Here is a 16,966-nt window from a genome sequence, read left to right on the forward strand (position 1 = left end):
CTCCCTGGGCAACCTATTCCAGTGCCTGAACACCCTAACAGGGAAAACATTTTTCCTAACATCTCATCTGACTCTCCCCTGGCTCAGCTTATGACCATTCCCTCTAGTCCTCTCAGCTGCACTTTATAGTCACTTCTCCTCCCAGAGGCAGAAAACTATCTGAAGAACTACTAATACAGTTACAAACAATAGGAGACAGTAAACCCAGCTTGATTCAAAATACCAGGAAACTAATAAAATGTTCATGAAAGAGGACACTGAGACAGAAAAGACTCAGTGAATCAAAGCAAGCCAGACCAATCAAGAAGGAGAAGTAAGTTTTCCTGTATTAGACCTTTAAATAAACCCTGCATTGCTTTTAGATATTGCAAAAGCATTTCACACCTACATTTGTAAAATCACACTATGTGATAAAAAATTTGAAAGCTTTTTCATGACTCAGCCTCGAAATGTCTCTTCATATACAACTGCTACAGATTATACAGTATACAACTTCCTCAGGATGGGAAGTGCAGGGGCAGCACTGACCTCTTGTCTCTGACAACCAGGCACAGGACCTGAGGGAATGGGCTGAAGCTGTGTCAGGGGAGGGTTAGGCTGGAGATTAGCAAATAGTTCTTCCCCCAGAAGGCGTTTGGGCACTGGAACAGCTCCCAGGGCAGTGTCACAGCCCCAAGGCTGACAGAGCTCCAGAGGTGTTTGGCCAATGCTCTCAGGCACAGGGTGTGATTGTCAGGGATGTCCTGTGCAGGGCCAGGAGTTGGACTAGATGGTCCTCAAGGGTCCCTTCCAACTCTGATTATTCTGTGATCTTGGAATGTCACTGCCTCTGCACTTCCTCATCCACCACTATAGAATTTCCCTGGGTGATCCAGACAGAATTTCATCCCCTTTTATTGCCACACAGCCTGAGCAGCTGATGCAGTGCCCTAGTGCCAAAGGTGATGGTGATGGTTTCTCAGGCATCAGGTAAGCCACAACTTAGGCAACAATAACTTAGTAAAATTCTCTGTCATAAGAACAATTAAACACACTTGTAAACTACTATAATTTGCCAAAAAAATAAACAACCCTCCCACAGCTTTCCACCAAAAATGCACACAAGAAAAAAGCCAAAATGAAAATGAAGTGATGGCAACACTATTTTTGCTTTTTCTGCAATCCATTACAAGTTTTCAGAATGTTTTAAGCTCTCAGCCATTCTAGCCCTAATGGAAAAGAGCTACATTATTAAAACTGGGCACCATGGGTTCAGATTTAAATGAAACTTGGCCAGTGTTCAAAAGGAAAAAAAAAAAGCCTTAAGTAATCCATGGTTATTCTATGCAGCATACTGTAGGGTGTTTCAAATACAAGAGAGTGATGCCAAGGTCATGGAATGCAGCTGCTATGATCAACCAAAAATAGATACCAAGCTCTACATCCTCCCTCATAATTAAAATAGGAAAATTAAACTCAACATAAGCAGGCTGAAGCCAGACAACCACATTACTCTACGTCAGCATTAAATCACTGCCATCCATGTGAGGGAAAAGCTGTTCAGTGCATGAAGCTGTCGCAAACTGTACTACAGAGAAGTGGTATAAAAAAGTATAATGAATGAATAAAAATAGCCAATTGGAGAATTTAACTTGTACAATTTACTTGCTGAGGGTTTTTGGGTTTTTTTAATTGTGGCACACGAATCAGAGACAGCTAGGAAGGGACACCAATCAATGTGTTTTGTCTCAGCTTTGCAGAAGATACAAAGAGAGGGTTTGCAGGGCTTGAAATGCAACAGAATTACACATAACCCTGGAAATGTATTTACTGTCATTAGACTGAACTCCAAACATAGAATCACAGAACCATCAAGCTTGGAGGAGATCTCTAAGATCATCCAGTCCAACCATTAACCTGTCACTGCTGGTACTCCTAAACCCTAACCCATATCCTCCAGTGTCAGATCCAGATGCCCCTTAAACACCTCCAGGGATGGTGACTCCACCACCTCCCTGGGCAACCTATTCCAGTGCCTGAACACCCTAACAGGGAAAACATTTTTCCTGACATCTAATCTGACTCTCCCCTGTCTCAGCTCAAGGCCATTCCCTCTAGGAACATAATCTGAAGCTAAACTGCTGCAGCATTTCACCTGTTCAGACAGTGGCACGTTCATTCATTACACTGCATACAGAAAAGCTGTTACTTCATCCTTTCTTTTTTGTGAGTTTATGTCCAAGTTTCTGCTTTTATTTCACATTGCATTTGAAGTTGAAAAGAATTTTATAACCAAGCCTGATGAAAATAAACCACACCATCTTCCAAATACTTGAGAACTAAAACACACAAATAGACCAGAAAGGTCACGGATTCTCAGTCATTGGAGGTGTTCAAGAACAGTCTGGACACAATCCTGACCCATGTGGAGTAGGGAGGTTGGACCAGATGACCCACTGTGGTCCCTTCCAGCCTAACTGATCCTGTGAAGTATTTCAAGGACTACTACTTTAAGGTATTAAGATGCTCCCCCTGAATTCTGAAGCATCAATCACTGCTTTCAGATATGAAGCAAAAGCTCCAATTTTAGGGTCATGTAAAATCAAGTACAGTCCTAAACAGTGAATTTAAACCTTTGGTTCTTTACAGGCTGATATCTAAAGTCAAACCTTACTATGCCCTCTCTTCCTGCCTTAACATGTCTAAGACAGGAGACTTTCCATCCCCTCAAGTCCTCCAAAGAAATTTAACACAATTCAAGGTGACTTTCACAAGAAGTGATCATCAACTGCAAAGCCAAGCAATTTCGAGCATGAGGTGCTGATGTGTGCACTCATGAGTTGTTCTTGTTTACCTCTGCCATCATCAAGGCATAATATCAGAATTTTTTTTATGTTGACATCAAATGGAGAGAGACATTAAGATAAATGACTATGCTCACATGTTGTGCAGCAAACATCAATTACATTAAGGCATTACAAGGGGGTAAAAAGGTTGGAATGCAATACAATTCCAAACCCTCTGTAAAACAAGCACAGCTAGGTGCTTCATGCTAAGTTAAGTAAATAAAACACCGACTTAATATTGATTTAATATCAACAGCCAAAAGAGACTTGTAACTTCCAAGAAGAGATAGATATAAAAGCAGCCTAGGAAAGTGTGATTAGAAGCTATAGTTTATAGCTCTCCTTCCCCAAGACATGCCCAGGCCAATAGAAGTACTAAAAGGATTAATTATCCCTCTCTGAGTAAGCTTCCTATCCTACATGGTAAAAGTCTTCAGTGATAACTCATCCTTACTTAGCACAGGCATGAGAGTTAACTTGACACCAGCTATGCCTTAAGAGGAAGAGATCTACAGGGTTAAAGATAATACAGAGGTGACCTGTCCTACGATAATGTCACCAACAAGATAAGAGACAGGTGAGAAAGAACTGTTCTCTGAAGGTGGCTACCATGTACTGAGTGGTCCTTATCTGGTACAGACCTACCATTAAGCATTTCAATTAGCTAAAGAAGCAAATTAGCACTAAACTAGACATGGCAAGGGTCTAGGCCCACAATACCAGTCATAATTCATTAAGTTCTTCAGTAATTCCTGTTCAATGAAACCATTGTACCCTTTGATTCACTAGTAAACATAGACCCATGTCAATATAAAGAGCTGTAGAAGAGATGTCACCATCTCACCCAGCAAACAGTCTTGGGGCTGTCAGAAAACAACTAACAGGCACAATAAGCAAATATGGCCTGGTCTGGTAGAAATATGGCAGACAAGCGCCTTGAGGTCAAGAGATACAAACCAACTTCCCTCCTGCTTGGTCAGGATCCTCTCCCACAGGTTCACCTGAAACCAGACTGGTCCACATGACTGTGTACTATTAGTCACTGTAGCCCTTTTTGCTTCAGAAAACATAGCCACTGTTAAACCTTCCCTTAAAAAAATGCAAGTTGCTTTATAATTACACATTCTAGAGCCAACTACAAGACGTAATATAAAGAATTAAAAAGCCTTATTTCTTTAAAAAAACAGGAGCTTTAGCAACTTGCTGGGAACTCCTTCAGAGACAGTGCACGTACCACTGGAGTACACACTTGGCTGGCAACCTAGAAACGTTTCCTTCTCCATACGGGGATTAAATCAGAGTCTTTCATGGATCCTGCTCTCCCATCCTCCCCAGGAAAAGGATGTTAACCTATGCCAGAACATCCACAATACACAAAACCTGGCTCTATGTGCTCACTGAATCAGGCTGCAGATTTGTAAAATGACCTCGCACATCAAGAAAAAAACATGCTCATTAGTGGGTATTCTGAGCAGATGTGACTAATGGCAAGTGAAGTCTTTCCTCAGAAGTGTCTTCCATGAGGGGTGTAATTAATTGTTTTTCAGAAATAATCTCCCTTTTAGAGACACAATAGCTTTGCTAAAAGCTTCCATTTATTTACCTCTAAGGAAGCAATCTGCCTGCCAGTGCTGGCAGATGGAAAAATATGAATTTATGGAAACAGGCCCAAAAAAAGACCAGGGTTTTTAAGAGAGATTAAAAGATTTTATCTTAATGCAGCAAGTAAAGAACAATGCAATGCAGATAAGACAGAACAGATGTGTGCCAAAACATGAATTATGCATGTATTATTATCACATGAACATATAAACCTGATAAAAACCAAGGTACAGCTAAGATTATTTCAAGGAACACTAACAAGGAAATTACCTATTGGACAGAAATCATATTTCTAAGTTCAGTGACAAGTTTCAAGAAGAGCTTGGAACTCATCATGAACATAGGTTACAGACACCTCTGTCATCATCTTAACTATATAATTGAACACAACCATCTTACCATCAATCTGCATAAGGTAAAAATCTATTACCTACAGAGCAAAAACCATATCATTTGTTTGCAAGAAGCCCAAACTCATTTCCATCTCCCTCTCTTTATTTTAAAGCAATAAAACTTTCCTTATGACTAAATGCTATGCAAGAGTATTAACTGGTTGTGGTTTCTTGTGTCATGCTACAACTTTAGAAAACCCAAGTTCCCTTATACCTATTTAACTACAGGCAATGGAACCCAGGCAAGATCACCTGCCAAAGGTCCCAAGCCTCCCACAAACTACCTAGGGCACCTGGACACTAAGCTCAGGAGAGTTGCTTCTTAACACTCAGGTACCCATTTTAGGATGCTGAATCTGTTGGTTTAGATTTATTTTTGGCTTCCTTAAAGTTAAGCCTGTGTATTTTAAGAGCTAGAGAGGATTTTCTTTTTTCCTCTGTTGAATGAAAGGATTGGTGAGACCAATTTTACTTCTCAATAGGAACAGCATTTTGTTGGCACACTCTAGTCAAAAGCAGCACTTGTCTGAAATTTTCTGGAACAAATGGGTAAGTTTCATTATGGTTTTGTCTCCAAAAATGAGGGTTCAGTCATTATTTGAGCCCACGTTAAGTATGTTTTGCTACTATCACCTAGCAGAATTAGAGCACAAGTATATCTGACACATCTGAGTAGTAAAGGTGCATGCCTATCTACTCACAGTGGAATATACCAATGTTGCAATGACAGAGACTTTACAGAGGTATTGAAGCTTATATTTAGGCTCAGTTACAAGACTTCTATTTGTATTATGTATATTTCTATTTATAAATAGAAAAAGACTGTATCAAGTCTTTACAGCATCAGTAGCTTTATTCTACTTCTTCATGAAACATGTCAATCCTTCAGCTTAGAATAGCATATTAACACAGTTAAGTACCTGCGGGTCCGTGGAGGCTTTGGTGGAGGAGAATCCTGTTTCTCAGCATCTGAAGAAGTGACAGCATTCTCTGTATTATTTTCATCCTGGTGAAAAGAAAAATACTTTTTTATTCATGGCTACAAAGCTGATCCACACAATACTTAACCTGTAAGGTCCAAAGATCCATAATGATGCTTGAAAATAATGTATAACAATATGACCTATTTTTGGCTGTCATACAGAGATCAGTTCCAAAACTTTAAACACATAAAATTCTTTTATATCTTGTGCATCCAACTTCAGTTTTTTTCTGACTACAGAATTTGTTCTAGTTCTAACAGAACAATTCACTAGAGAAAACTCTCAAAGCTAATCTTGAGGCTAGTAGTAAGCAAGCTCTCTTACACCCTTCGAATTAGTCATATTGAAAGCATTCATTTTTCAGCCAGCCTAATTATTTTCACTTGCACAATCACCCCACTGAAGATAAGACTCATCTACAGTGTAGTAATAAACTCAGAGTTTCAGCTACTGTAAAGTGACAAGTGGATAAGATTTAATGCATTGAACTAAAACACTTTCAAGTCATCTCCCATTTGTGTACAATGAAGCTTAATTTACTCAGCTAAGCATGAAGATTTCACTTTAGGAGGACTATAAATATAAGAGATATCCCTCTCATATATACATAATCCTAGAATTTTAGGGGTTGGAATGAACCTTACAGATCATCTAGTCCCAACCCCCTCTCATGGGCAGGGACACCTCCCACCACAGCAGGTTGCTCAAGGCTCATCCAACCTGGCTGTGAACACTGCCAGGGTTGGGGCAGCCACCATGTCCCTGGGCAACCTGTGCCAGTGTCTCACCACCCTCACAGGAAAAACCTTTTTCCTAATATCTAACCTAAATTTCCCCTCCTTCAATTTGTTGCCCCTTGTCCTGTCCCTGCAGCTCCTAACACAGAGTCCCTCTGCAACTTCCTTGCAGCCCCTTCAGATCCTGGAAGGTGCTATGAGGTCTCCACACAACCTTCTCCAGACTGAATAGCCCCAAATTCCTCAGCCTGTCTCCATAGGGGTGATGCTCTATATAAAGTATATGTATCCATACACATTTATACATTTATACATATAAAATACTGTTGTAGGTTAACCCTGGTAGGCAGCTAAGCCCCACAAAGCCATTCATATGCCTATTTCTCCACTCCACCCTTGGAGGGGGAGAGGAACAGCAAGAAAACTCATGGATCAAGACAAAATAGTTCAGTAGGCAAGAAGTGGGAGAAGAGAAAAAGAATACAAACAGGCAATGCAAAAGCAATCACTCAGAACCTCCCCCAGGGAGGTCTGTGCCCAGCCTGTTCCTGAGCCAGACTAACCACACTAAACCCCTCTTGTCCATCTTTGTTGCTGAGCATGATGCTATATAGTGTTAGGGAATATCTCCTTGGTTCATTTGGGTCAACTGCCTGGCTGTGTCCTCCTCACTGGGAGGGCAGACTGAAAAACAGAGGCAACGTTGACTGTGCAAAAAACATTGCACAGCAATAGCTGCAAAATGAGTTGCAAAAAAACAATCAGCACTGTTTTTGCCAGAGACTAAAGCACAGCACCCCAAGAGCAGCTGTGAACACTGTTTAACTACAGCCCAGCCACTCAGTGTAAAAATGTGTAAAAACATCTATGCATACAAAAAAAGCAGAAGATGCAGGGGAGGTTTAGGTTGGATATTAGGAAGAGATTTTTTCCAGAGAGAGTGCTCAGGCATTGGAATGTGCTGCCCAGGGAGGTGGTGGATTCACCATCCCTGGAGGTTTTCAAGCTGAGACTGGATGTGGCACTTAGTGCCATGGGCTAGTAACCATGGTTAGGGCTGGACCTGATGATCTTGAAGGTCTTTTCCAACCAGGTTGATTCTATGATTCTAAAGCTGACACAGCATTTCCATACATGTGCCACAGCCAAAGACCCAACGAAACCAAGGAAGACTTTAGTGTTACCTTGACCTTAATGCTTATTTTACCTGAAGGCTTTTCTTGCAGGAATATCCTTTTGAAAAGCAATTTTAAAACAGAACAAACATCTCAAATCTTTGTAATGTCTTTCAAAGCACAGTACAAGGTTCATGCAATAAGGTCTGCTATCTGCCAGCCTGTGTGCTCAGACCAGTGACAGAGACTGGCCTTCAGTTTTAGCAGGGCCTGTTGCAACAGGACAGAGGGTAATGGTTTTAAGCTACAAGAGGGTGCATTTAGGCTAGATGGAAGGAAGAAATGCTTTATGATGAGAGTGATGAAACGCTGGAATAGGTGTTCAAATGTGCTAGTTGCTGTTTCAAATGTGCTAGTTGCATTTGAATGCAGTAAGCACTTTCTGCTTTGGAAGATAAACTGTAACTAAGTTATCTCAACAGCTAACTAATCTCACTTAAGCTGAGATTCATTAGTTACATGTTTCTCTTTTTTTTTTTTCTTCTGTGAAGAGCCTATTATCAAATTCCATTCCTCAGTGTACTAAGTGAAGCTTTACCTGTGAAGAACAAAATTAAATCTTTTGATCTTTATTACTTTTCTTCACTAACCTCCCCCATTAACTTGCTGGTGAATACAATATTCCAGAAGTACTCCAGCAGAAATACCCTATTGTTCCCTAATAAATGGATCGTGTTAGGCCTTTCAGAGAAATTGCACAGGGAGTTCATTGTCCTGCTGACCACTAGCTGTAACTAGAAAGGGTTTTTTTTGAGTAAGATTCAATTAGCAGATAAAAGCCACTCACATTTAAATCAACACAACTGAAGCTGCCACTGCAGTCAATGCAGGTTGGCTGGTTTTCACAGAATCATGGAATGGTTTGTGTTGGAAGTGACCTTTAAAGGTGATCTAGTCCAAACCCCACACACAGCTAGCAGGGACATCTTCAACGAGATGAAGCTGCTCAGAGCCCTGTCCAACCTGACCCTGAATGTGGAGATGGGGCATCTACAGCCTTTCTGGGCAACTCATTCCAGAGTTGCATCACTCCCATCATGAAACATTTCTTCCTTCCATCTAGCCTGAATGTACCCTCTTTAGTTTAAAACCATTACCCTCTGCCCTACTGCAACAGGCCCTGCTAAAATCTGTCCACATCATTCTTATAAGCCCCTTTAGGTACTGCAAGGCCACATAAAGGTCTCCCCAGAGCCTTCTCTTCTCCAGCTGAGCAGCCCCAACTCGCTTTGTCTTCATAGGAGACATGTTCATCCTTCTGCTCATCTTTGTGCCCTCCTCTGGACTGACTCTAACAGATCCACCTCCTTCTTATGCTGGGGGCCCCAGAGCTGGACACAGTGGCTCCAGGTTGGGTCTCACCAGAGCAGAGGGGTAGAATCCCCTCCCTCGACCTGATAGTCATGCTGCTTGTGATGCAGCCCAGGATAGAACTGGTTTTCTGGGCTGCAAGTTCACATTGTTGAGTCACATCCAGCTTTTCAGCCACCACTAAGAGACCAGCCAGTGAACTGGGGATTAAGGTGACAGAACAACCAGCCCTGCTGACTACGTTTGGAGCTTAGACGCATAAAGCACACACAAAGCCTCCGTTCCAAACCAAACTCTACCTCTTTTTGTTTCCAGAGCTGAGCATTTACATTTTGCATCATCAAAGCACACTCTTGATCAACTTGCCAAATAGCCCAGAACTTCTTTTGTATTCATGTCAGAATATATTGTTTCCTTAAGTCCCTGTTACTTCTACTAATAACAATTTTTGGTTTTCCCAGGGTAATTGATAACAGACCAATAGCCACATCAGGCTAACTGATCGTGCTGTACCTTACTGAACTGGGATTATCTGTTGGTTGGCTCTCAAAACAAAGTGAACTAGGCTTCAAAATACTCAGTATATTGGGGTTTGTATCATTCTAGCCTTTAATGAACAACATTTATTGCAAGTCAAACACCTTCTGAGGGGACTGGAACATCTCTCGTATGAGGACAGGCTGAGGAAGTTGGGGCTGGAGAAGAGAAGACTGTGTGGAGACCTCAGAGCAACTTTTCAATATCTGAAGGGCCTACAAGGAGCTGGAGAGGGACTCTGTGTTAGGAACTGCCATGACAGGACAAGGGGTAATGGATTCAAACTGAAGGAGGGGAAGTCTAGGTTAGATATAAGAAAAAGGTTTTCTACTGTAAGGGTGGTGAGACATTGGAACAGGCTGCCCAGGGACGTGGTGGCTGCCCCAACCCTGGTGGTGCTCAGGGCCAGGCTGGATAAGGCCTTGAGCAACCTGATCTAGTGAGGAGGTGTCCCTGCCCATGGCAGAAGGGGTTGGGACTAGATGATCTGTAAGGTCCATTCCAACACTTAAATTCTATGATTATATGATTTATTGCACCAGCACTACCTTAAACCTCAGTGCTTTTATCAATACACAGTGCCCAAAGAGTCACTGTCCAAAAAAGCAGAATGACTAAAGCAGCTGCTGAGATACCACAGAAGTATGAATGCTATGCTTGATCTGTAAACTAAATGCAGGCCCTCGTATCCTAAGAGGGTGTTCCTAGACATTAGAAAGAGTGAGACTCCACAAGAGCTCCTCTCCCTCATCACCTTCTCCATCCTACAACAGATCAGAAAAGTATCCCAGTTCAGTTCCACCAGCACAGAAGTTTTGAGGAACAGATTTCTTATTTATGCACTCAGTTTTTCTACAGGGTATTGGCCAGGGACAGGGTGTGCCATTGGCTGTGGTGTAGACTAACTTGTCCAGAAAACAAACCAGCAGCTGCATCCCTGTCCTCCTATGTTTGTAAAGTCAAGTGTTTGTGAATAGAATGTTTCCTGAGATATGTTTTTCTCACAGGAGGAAGAAACAGCTTATTAAAGAAGCTAACATATGTCTAAGTCTTTTAAAACTCTTTGTGTACAGTAAGAAGCTGTTTCTAGCTGAGACAAGCAGAAGGAGCTTTTTTGCTACCAGTAGTAAAACTTATAGATACACCCTACAAAAATGTGTATAAACTCAAATGTCCATGGCACATACACAACCATGGAGAGTTTACAAAGTAATTCCTTGATATAAAACCATTAAAATCCCAAACAAACAAAACCCAACAAAAACCCACACACAAAATGGTGCTTTTAAATTTAACCCCAGAGAAGTCAGTGGTTACCCCAACTTTGTGCACTGGGAAGGCTTCAGGCAGATAGATGTTCCAAGGCTTTCACTTGTGCATTGGATTAAACTCCAGATCCATTCACTGCTTTAATTATATCAAATGATGAGCAAGAATGGTACAGGAATTATTGTCACCAAAAAATAACATACTTCACTTAATTAGGTCAACTGATTAATGTTTCTGTGAAGGCTTTGTTTACCTTCATTTTACCCAGGTAAGTGGTGGAGTCACCATCCCTGGAAGTGTTTAAGAGACATTTGGACCTGCCAATGGAGGATATGTTTTAGGGGTTCCAGCAGTGACAGGCTAATGGTTGGCTCGATGATTTTAGAGATGGTCTCTGACCTTGATGATTCTAGGCAAGTCAATCCCCAGTAAGTGAATGATTTTTCTTCAAAAGCTGAAGATGATGAAAGTTTAAAGCAGTAACCAAATGCACTAACCCATGCAGGAAAGAAAATAGTGCTCATATCAACTTAATGCTGCTGCAACCTTTTCAAGTAATTGTGCTCCGTGGAGCTCTTCTTGGTTTTGACTGAAGAAATGCTGCTGGCTAAACGCTCAGAGCAAGTCTGCTACTTGTCCTCAGCTCTGTGTCACAAGAGATAGGGACCAACCAGTATTCTGAGCACCCTGGAGTGCTATCAATTCACAGATTTCCCTGTCATGTATCAAAATAAGTGAACAGGCAAAGACAAAGGAAAACTAATATGGAGTAGAAATGAGGAAGCTCAACCCTAAAAGTGAATATAGGGTACCTCACTGCGATGACTGCATCTGCAGAGAAGAGCAGATGGCAGCATTAAGAAAAAGCCTTCCACAGCCTTCCTAATCACAGCTTATCGACATCAGTCGACACTCTCTTGGCTTCTCTAGACAGATGTTGCATTCTCGGGCAGAACACAATGTATAGAAGTATCAGCTTAGACAAACCAGGACAACACGCATAGTCTGCAGGAGTCATCATACAGAATAATTTCTTAAAACTGGATTAACCAATGTGCCATTCAGTGAAATGAGTGTTCAGGGCAGCACCTGTTTTCTTAGGGAAGATACCTATCCTACCATGGCAGGCTTTTCTCTAAGACAGGAGCATGAGCAATACATGGATAAACAAAGGAATAGGACCTCTTTCCAACCTGTGTGTCTTTATCATAGAATCATCAAGGCTGAAGGAGACCTCTAAGATCACTGAGTCTAACCATTAACCTGTCACTGCTGGAACCCCTAAACCCTAAACCAGATCCTCCAGTGTCAGATCCAGACACCTCCTAAACACTTCCAGGGATGCTGTCGATGCAGTGTCTGAAATCAACTTGCTAAGGTGACCTAAGCTATGCTATCATCTCCCAAGGGTGAGTCTTTCCCTCAGCTGCTTTCTCCAATGGCTGAATCACCCAAGAGAGCTGTCCCTAACCTTCAAGCAAATAGAGGATCACAGTCTTAGCCTGAGGTTTCACACACACTGCCTGCAATCCTGTACCTTTTTCCAGGAATGGCAATGTATAATTTTCTTTCAAAAAACTCAGTGTCTCAAGTGGAAATATTTCATGTCATTCAGAAGCTTTCTGTACTGGCTAACTTACTGCAAAGACTCCTCCAGAAGCCATCTCATGTTTTCCCTTAAAAGGAGTTGAGGCATTCCTTTTCCCTTATCATAAAGCAGCATGGGAATCACTGAGCATCAGCAGATAAAAAGAGAAACACTTCAGACTGAAATGATACACTCAAGCAACTCAGATTAAATAAAACATGCCAAGCAGAAGAGAGAAGATAAGTGTCTCCAAAGACACATAGGATTTTTCAGAATGCTACAATGGAAAAATATCTTTCCAAGCTGCAAAACAGCAAAGAGAATACTAACAAAGTCTTTTCACTTAGAGTTTCTAAACCTTTAACATTTTAAATATCAACGTTTTTCTTATAGCAGCTCATTCCTCCAGGAATCCTAAAAGTGCAATTGACCACAGCAACAGAATTCTGTCACTTTTACAGCAAGAAATGCAAGAGACACTTCAGAGTACTACCAATGCCAGATTTTGGAGAGAGTGCTTATTCATACAAGCTTCAGCTCCTGGGGAAGGCCAAAACAAGGACTTGCAGCACTGTAACATGCTTGTTACTATCAAGAGACACAATCCAACAAGAAATATTTCTGAAGAGATAGCAAACTTGGCTGTTTGCCTTTTAATCAATTTTCCTTTTCCTACATACATATCGATGGAATTCCATCTGATTTGGACCTTCCAAGACAAACACAGTTCACTTCAGAAGAAGCTTCTCAAATAACTCCTAAAATATTTTACAGATACAAATCTGACCAATATTTTATCAGATGATCAAGAATAGTCAGTTCACATATGTTTCGAAGCTTCCTAACACACCACCAAGTGTAGTATTTCCACAGCAGTACTGACAAAACCAACCAGAGGAGCATCAAGACTGGAGGAGACTCTGCACTTGCCCCTTGTTGAATCTCAGTTGGTTCTGCTCTGCCCATCTCTCCAACCTGTTGAGGTCCCTCTGAAGGGCATCACAGCCCTCTGAGGCATCAGCCACTCCTTCCAGTGTTGTATCATCAGCAAACTTCATTTCAAATCCTTCTCTCAAGCTCTAATAGAAATTCTAACCCCATCATAAGTCTATTTCCAAACACTGCATGCCTTGCTGTTGACTTTGTACAGTATTGTTTCCAGCAGGGCAATGCTGGCAAGCTCACAGGAACACACGTTCAGGATTGTGTCTGAGCCACTTCCCTATGAATACTGCCACTGGCTGCCAATCTGATTAACTTTTCACTGGGATGTTACTGGCAAGTCCTGCTCACAAAGCCTCAGAAACTCGATTCATTTCCAACCCTGCTTCAAATGAGAACAGCAATTGCACAACAAAACCATGAAACCAACTCTACAGAACACTCCAACTCTTCAGAGTCTTATCAAAATAGAGAAAATGAAACATTTCCTTTTCAGCCCACTGGTATCTCCTATTTAACTAACAGGAATATAACCAAAGTAGGGAGACTACTTTATCTGCAATTGTTTCCACTGGACATAATTAAAACCCTTTAGGTGCTCAAGATTCTACAGTTGCTGTAGCATCTGCGGGCAGAGCAAGATCTGTGAAGGCATCTCCGAATATTACACTTTGTTTCATAAAATTATTTGAAAACTTCCTGTATCAATTAGTTTTTTAACTAAGACACATACCAGAATGTTTGCTTGGTTTTTAAGAGAAAACAAACTAGAAAATTTCTGGAGAAAATCAGACATTATGGACAACAAGCAGATGCTACATAACACCTTTGGAGGACAAAAAAAAAGGGAGGTTTTTCAGAATAGCAAAAACACTGTCTCAAGTGGGCCTCAAAGTTCTGACAATCAGGTTAAAGCTGCAAGCAAATGTTTTAGTGGATATGTGAGGTAGAAGACTTTCTTACAAAACCAAAAGAGAAGCTAAGCCTACACCAGTTAATTCCCTGAAGACAAACTTCCTAATAACTGGACAGTGGCATATTTAAGTACTTAATTTTTAGATACAGAAATTCTTCACCTATGAGACTCTTTTCCCATCAACCTTCCTGCAGAAACATGCAAGCAACAATAGGAAGAAGCACCATTTCCCAATGCAAAAAAGGCTCTACCTAGTCAGACTGAAAGATTTATTTTGCTGGGTTTCCAGCAGTGCCCAAAAGGAAGCTTACAGGGAAGAAAAAGGTCAGCACAGGCATGCAGGGATCCTTCCCTAGGATGTTCTCCAAAAGACTGCACCTCTGGAATTTCGTAGGTCAGAGGTTGGGCAAATTCATGGAAGAAGGTCCCAAGATGGGGAGATATTCACCTCAAAACTACAGGCTTTCAGCAGCAAGGAGCTCTGCAGTTTCACATTGCATTTTTTACACATGTTGCTTTGCTATTAAGTCTGCCAAGGTCTCACTGATACCCTTTAGGAAAGGTTAATGGAAATCAGCTTTGCACTTTTACTTAGCCTCTATTGTATCTAATTTCAGCCATTTCTTCTCCACCTCAATCTGGAGCCTTCCCACACCTTTGATCCTCGTCCAGTTTTTTAATGTTTGAATGCTGCAATATGCTTCTGAGATAAGCAGACTTGACCTGCAGACAGTATTCAAGCTGCAAAGTACCCACACAATGACATTACATTCTCTGCTCTTATCAGTTTCCAAATAATTGCCAAGATTCAATTTCCTTTACAACTTATTGATTGTAAACCAAGATCACATCCAAGTAAAACTCACACTCCATCGCTGCCTCTTCAGAGCTGGGATCTCTCCCCATCTCACCCCCATGCACATGACCCATACATCATCTCTCTGCTCCTGTTTTATTACTCAGTCAGCAAATCTCTCAGAGCTGTGCTACAGACAGCATTTGCCTTTGCCACAGGCACAGTACCACATACTGTGTCACCACCTAACTCATGTTCTGGGATACATAAGTAATGTAGTATATATAGTAAGAGTTAATAGATAAATAAGAGGCATTTTTGATTCTATGTAAGAGTGCAGACATAGGTCAGATCAAAGTCAAATAACCAGAAGGTGCAGTACACTGATCTACCTATTATTTTATGACCAAAGCACAAGTAATTAGTTCTGTACAAAGCGAATAAATCTGCACATTCAATCCCTGTCACACTCATTCACAGATCACCTTAATCAAACCTAGTCTTGTCATGACTAAAGATCCCAAAGTACTGCCTGAACTGATATAAATTCTTAGTGGTTATCAGAAGGGTGTATGCCTTTTTTCCAAGATTAAAAAGCATTCTAGACTTCCTAGAAAGCAAAGTTTTGCACAGCTAAATCCCTAGAATTAAAGGGATGTTCATTAATAAAAGCAGATTTAAAATTGCCTCCAGATATTTCAAAAGGTCCTGAATATACTACTCTTTCTAGAGCTACAAAATCGACACTACCAAGGCACTGAAGGGACAGCTAAAACCACTGAATGAACACAACACAATCCAGGGATGAAGGGTGGTACAGAGTGGACTGTGGGGGAGAGAAAGAATATTTTGATCCCAAAAGTTCCCAATAGCAGCCAAGAAAATATAGCCAAACATTAAAAAGGGAAGAAAACCCATAGGGAGCACGAAATTTAAAGTGGGAGGACACAAAGACAGGAAAATCCTCAAACACTGTTATTACCGATGAAGAATATAATTTTTCCACTTTTTTTTTCTGCTTTGTTAAAAGGGCAGAGCATGAAGCTTCCTGGAACTTACTTTTCTTCCCCACAATGTATTACAATGCAAATAGAACTTCAACACAGCATGAGAACTTAATAAGACCTTACACTGCCAGACCTGCTCAACTACACTGAGGCTGTGTTGGGCCAAGACCAAGGCAGAACAACATGCAATACTCAAGTTTCAGTTGAAGAGTCAGATCAACACTTATCTACTGATTGAAAATTGGGCCCAACACTACATTGGGGAAAGGAAGAAAAAACCTTTCCCTTTTGAGAGTTTAAACTAATGGTAGACCAGGAAGAATTCCTCTATGTACACTTTTGTGTAGCCATTTATTTTTATTTGTATATAAATATCTGTGTGTAGGCTGGACTTCTGTTTTTAACTTGCTCTTTATCATACTGTCTAACAAGCAATTTGCCAAAGGTCAGGCTTGACATAAAGTTTCATTTGCTGCCAATATGTCAGAATTGGGCAAAGCACTGACAGTCAAAGCAACAGCTCAGCTGACAACTACTGTCACCTGCCCAAGGTAAGGGCACATTTCACAATTCAAGTCTTAAGAGTTATTCATTTCATCCATACTATAATTCTTTCCATTGCTTCCCCCAATGCAAATGCATTTGGTATATGTTGTAAATATTCCTTTAATTACCTGACTCAGCTTTTACAGCCAAGTCCTCCACGGAACTTGAATACAGCCTCACTGTCCCTGCTCAGCAAAATCCACTTGTAGAATCATGGAATCAAGGTTGGAGGAGACCTCTAAGATCATCATGTCAAACCATTAACCTGTCACTGCTGGAACCCCTAAACCATATCCTCCAGTGCCACATCCAGACACCTCTTAAACACTTCCAGGGATGG

General features: G+C 41.1%; 1 protein-coding gene across 1 annotated transcript in view; it reads right to left on the bottom strand.

Annotated features, from left to right (window-relative positions):
* Positions 1-16,966, bottom strand: part of PTPN12 (protein tyrosine phosphatase, non-receptor type 12) — a 40,673-nt gene that overhangs the window by 12,035 nt on the left and 11,672 nt on the right. Inside the window, exon 10 of the mRNA XM_009083640.1 lies at positions 5,740-5,825. Coding sequence (XP_009081888.1) covers positions 5,740-5,825 — 86 coding nt within the window. The remainder of the gene's footprint in view (positions 1-5,739; positions 5,826-16,966) is intronic.

Source organism: Acanthisitta chloris, unplaced genomic scaffold, assembly GCF_000695815.1.
Source record: "Acanthisitta chloris isolate BGI_N310 unplaced genomic scaffold, ASM69581v1 scaffold18171, whole genome shotgun sequence".
Taxonomy (NCBI): domain Eukaryota; kingdom Metazoa; phylum Chordata; class Aves; order Passeriformes; family Acanthisittidae; genus Acanthisitta; species Acanthisitta chloris.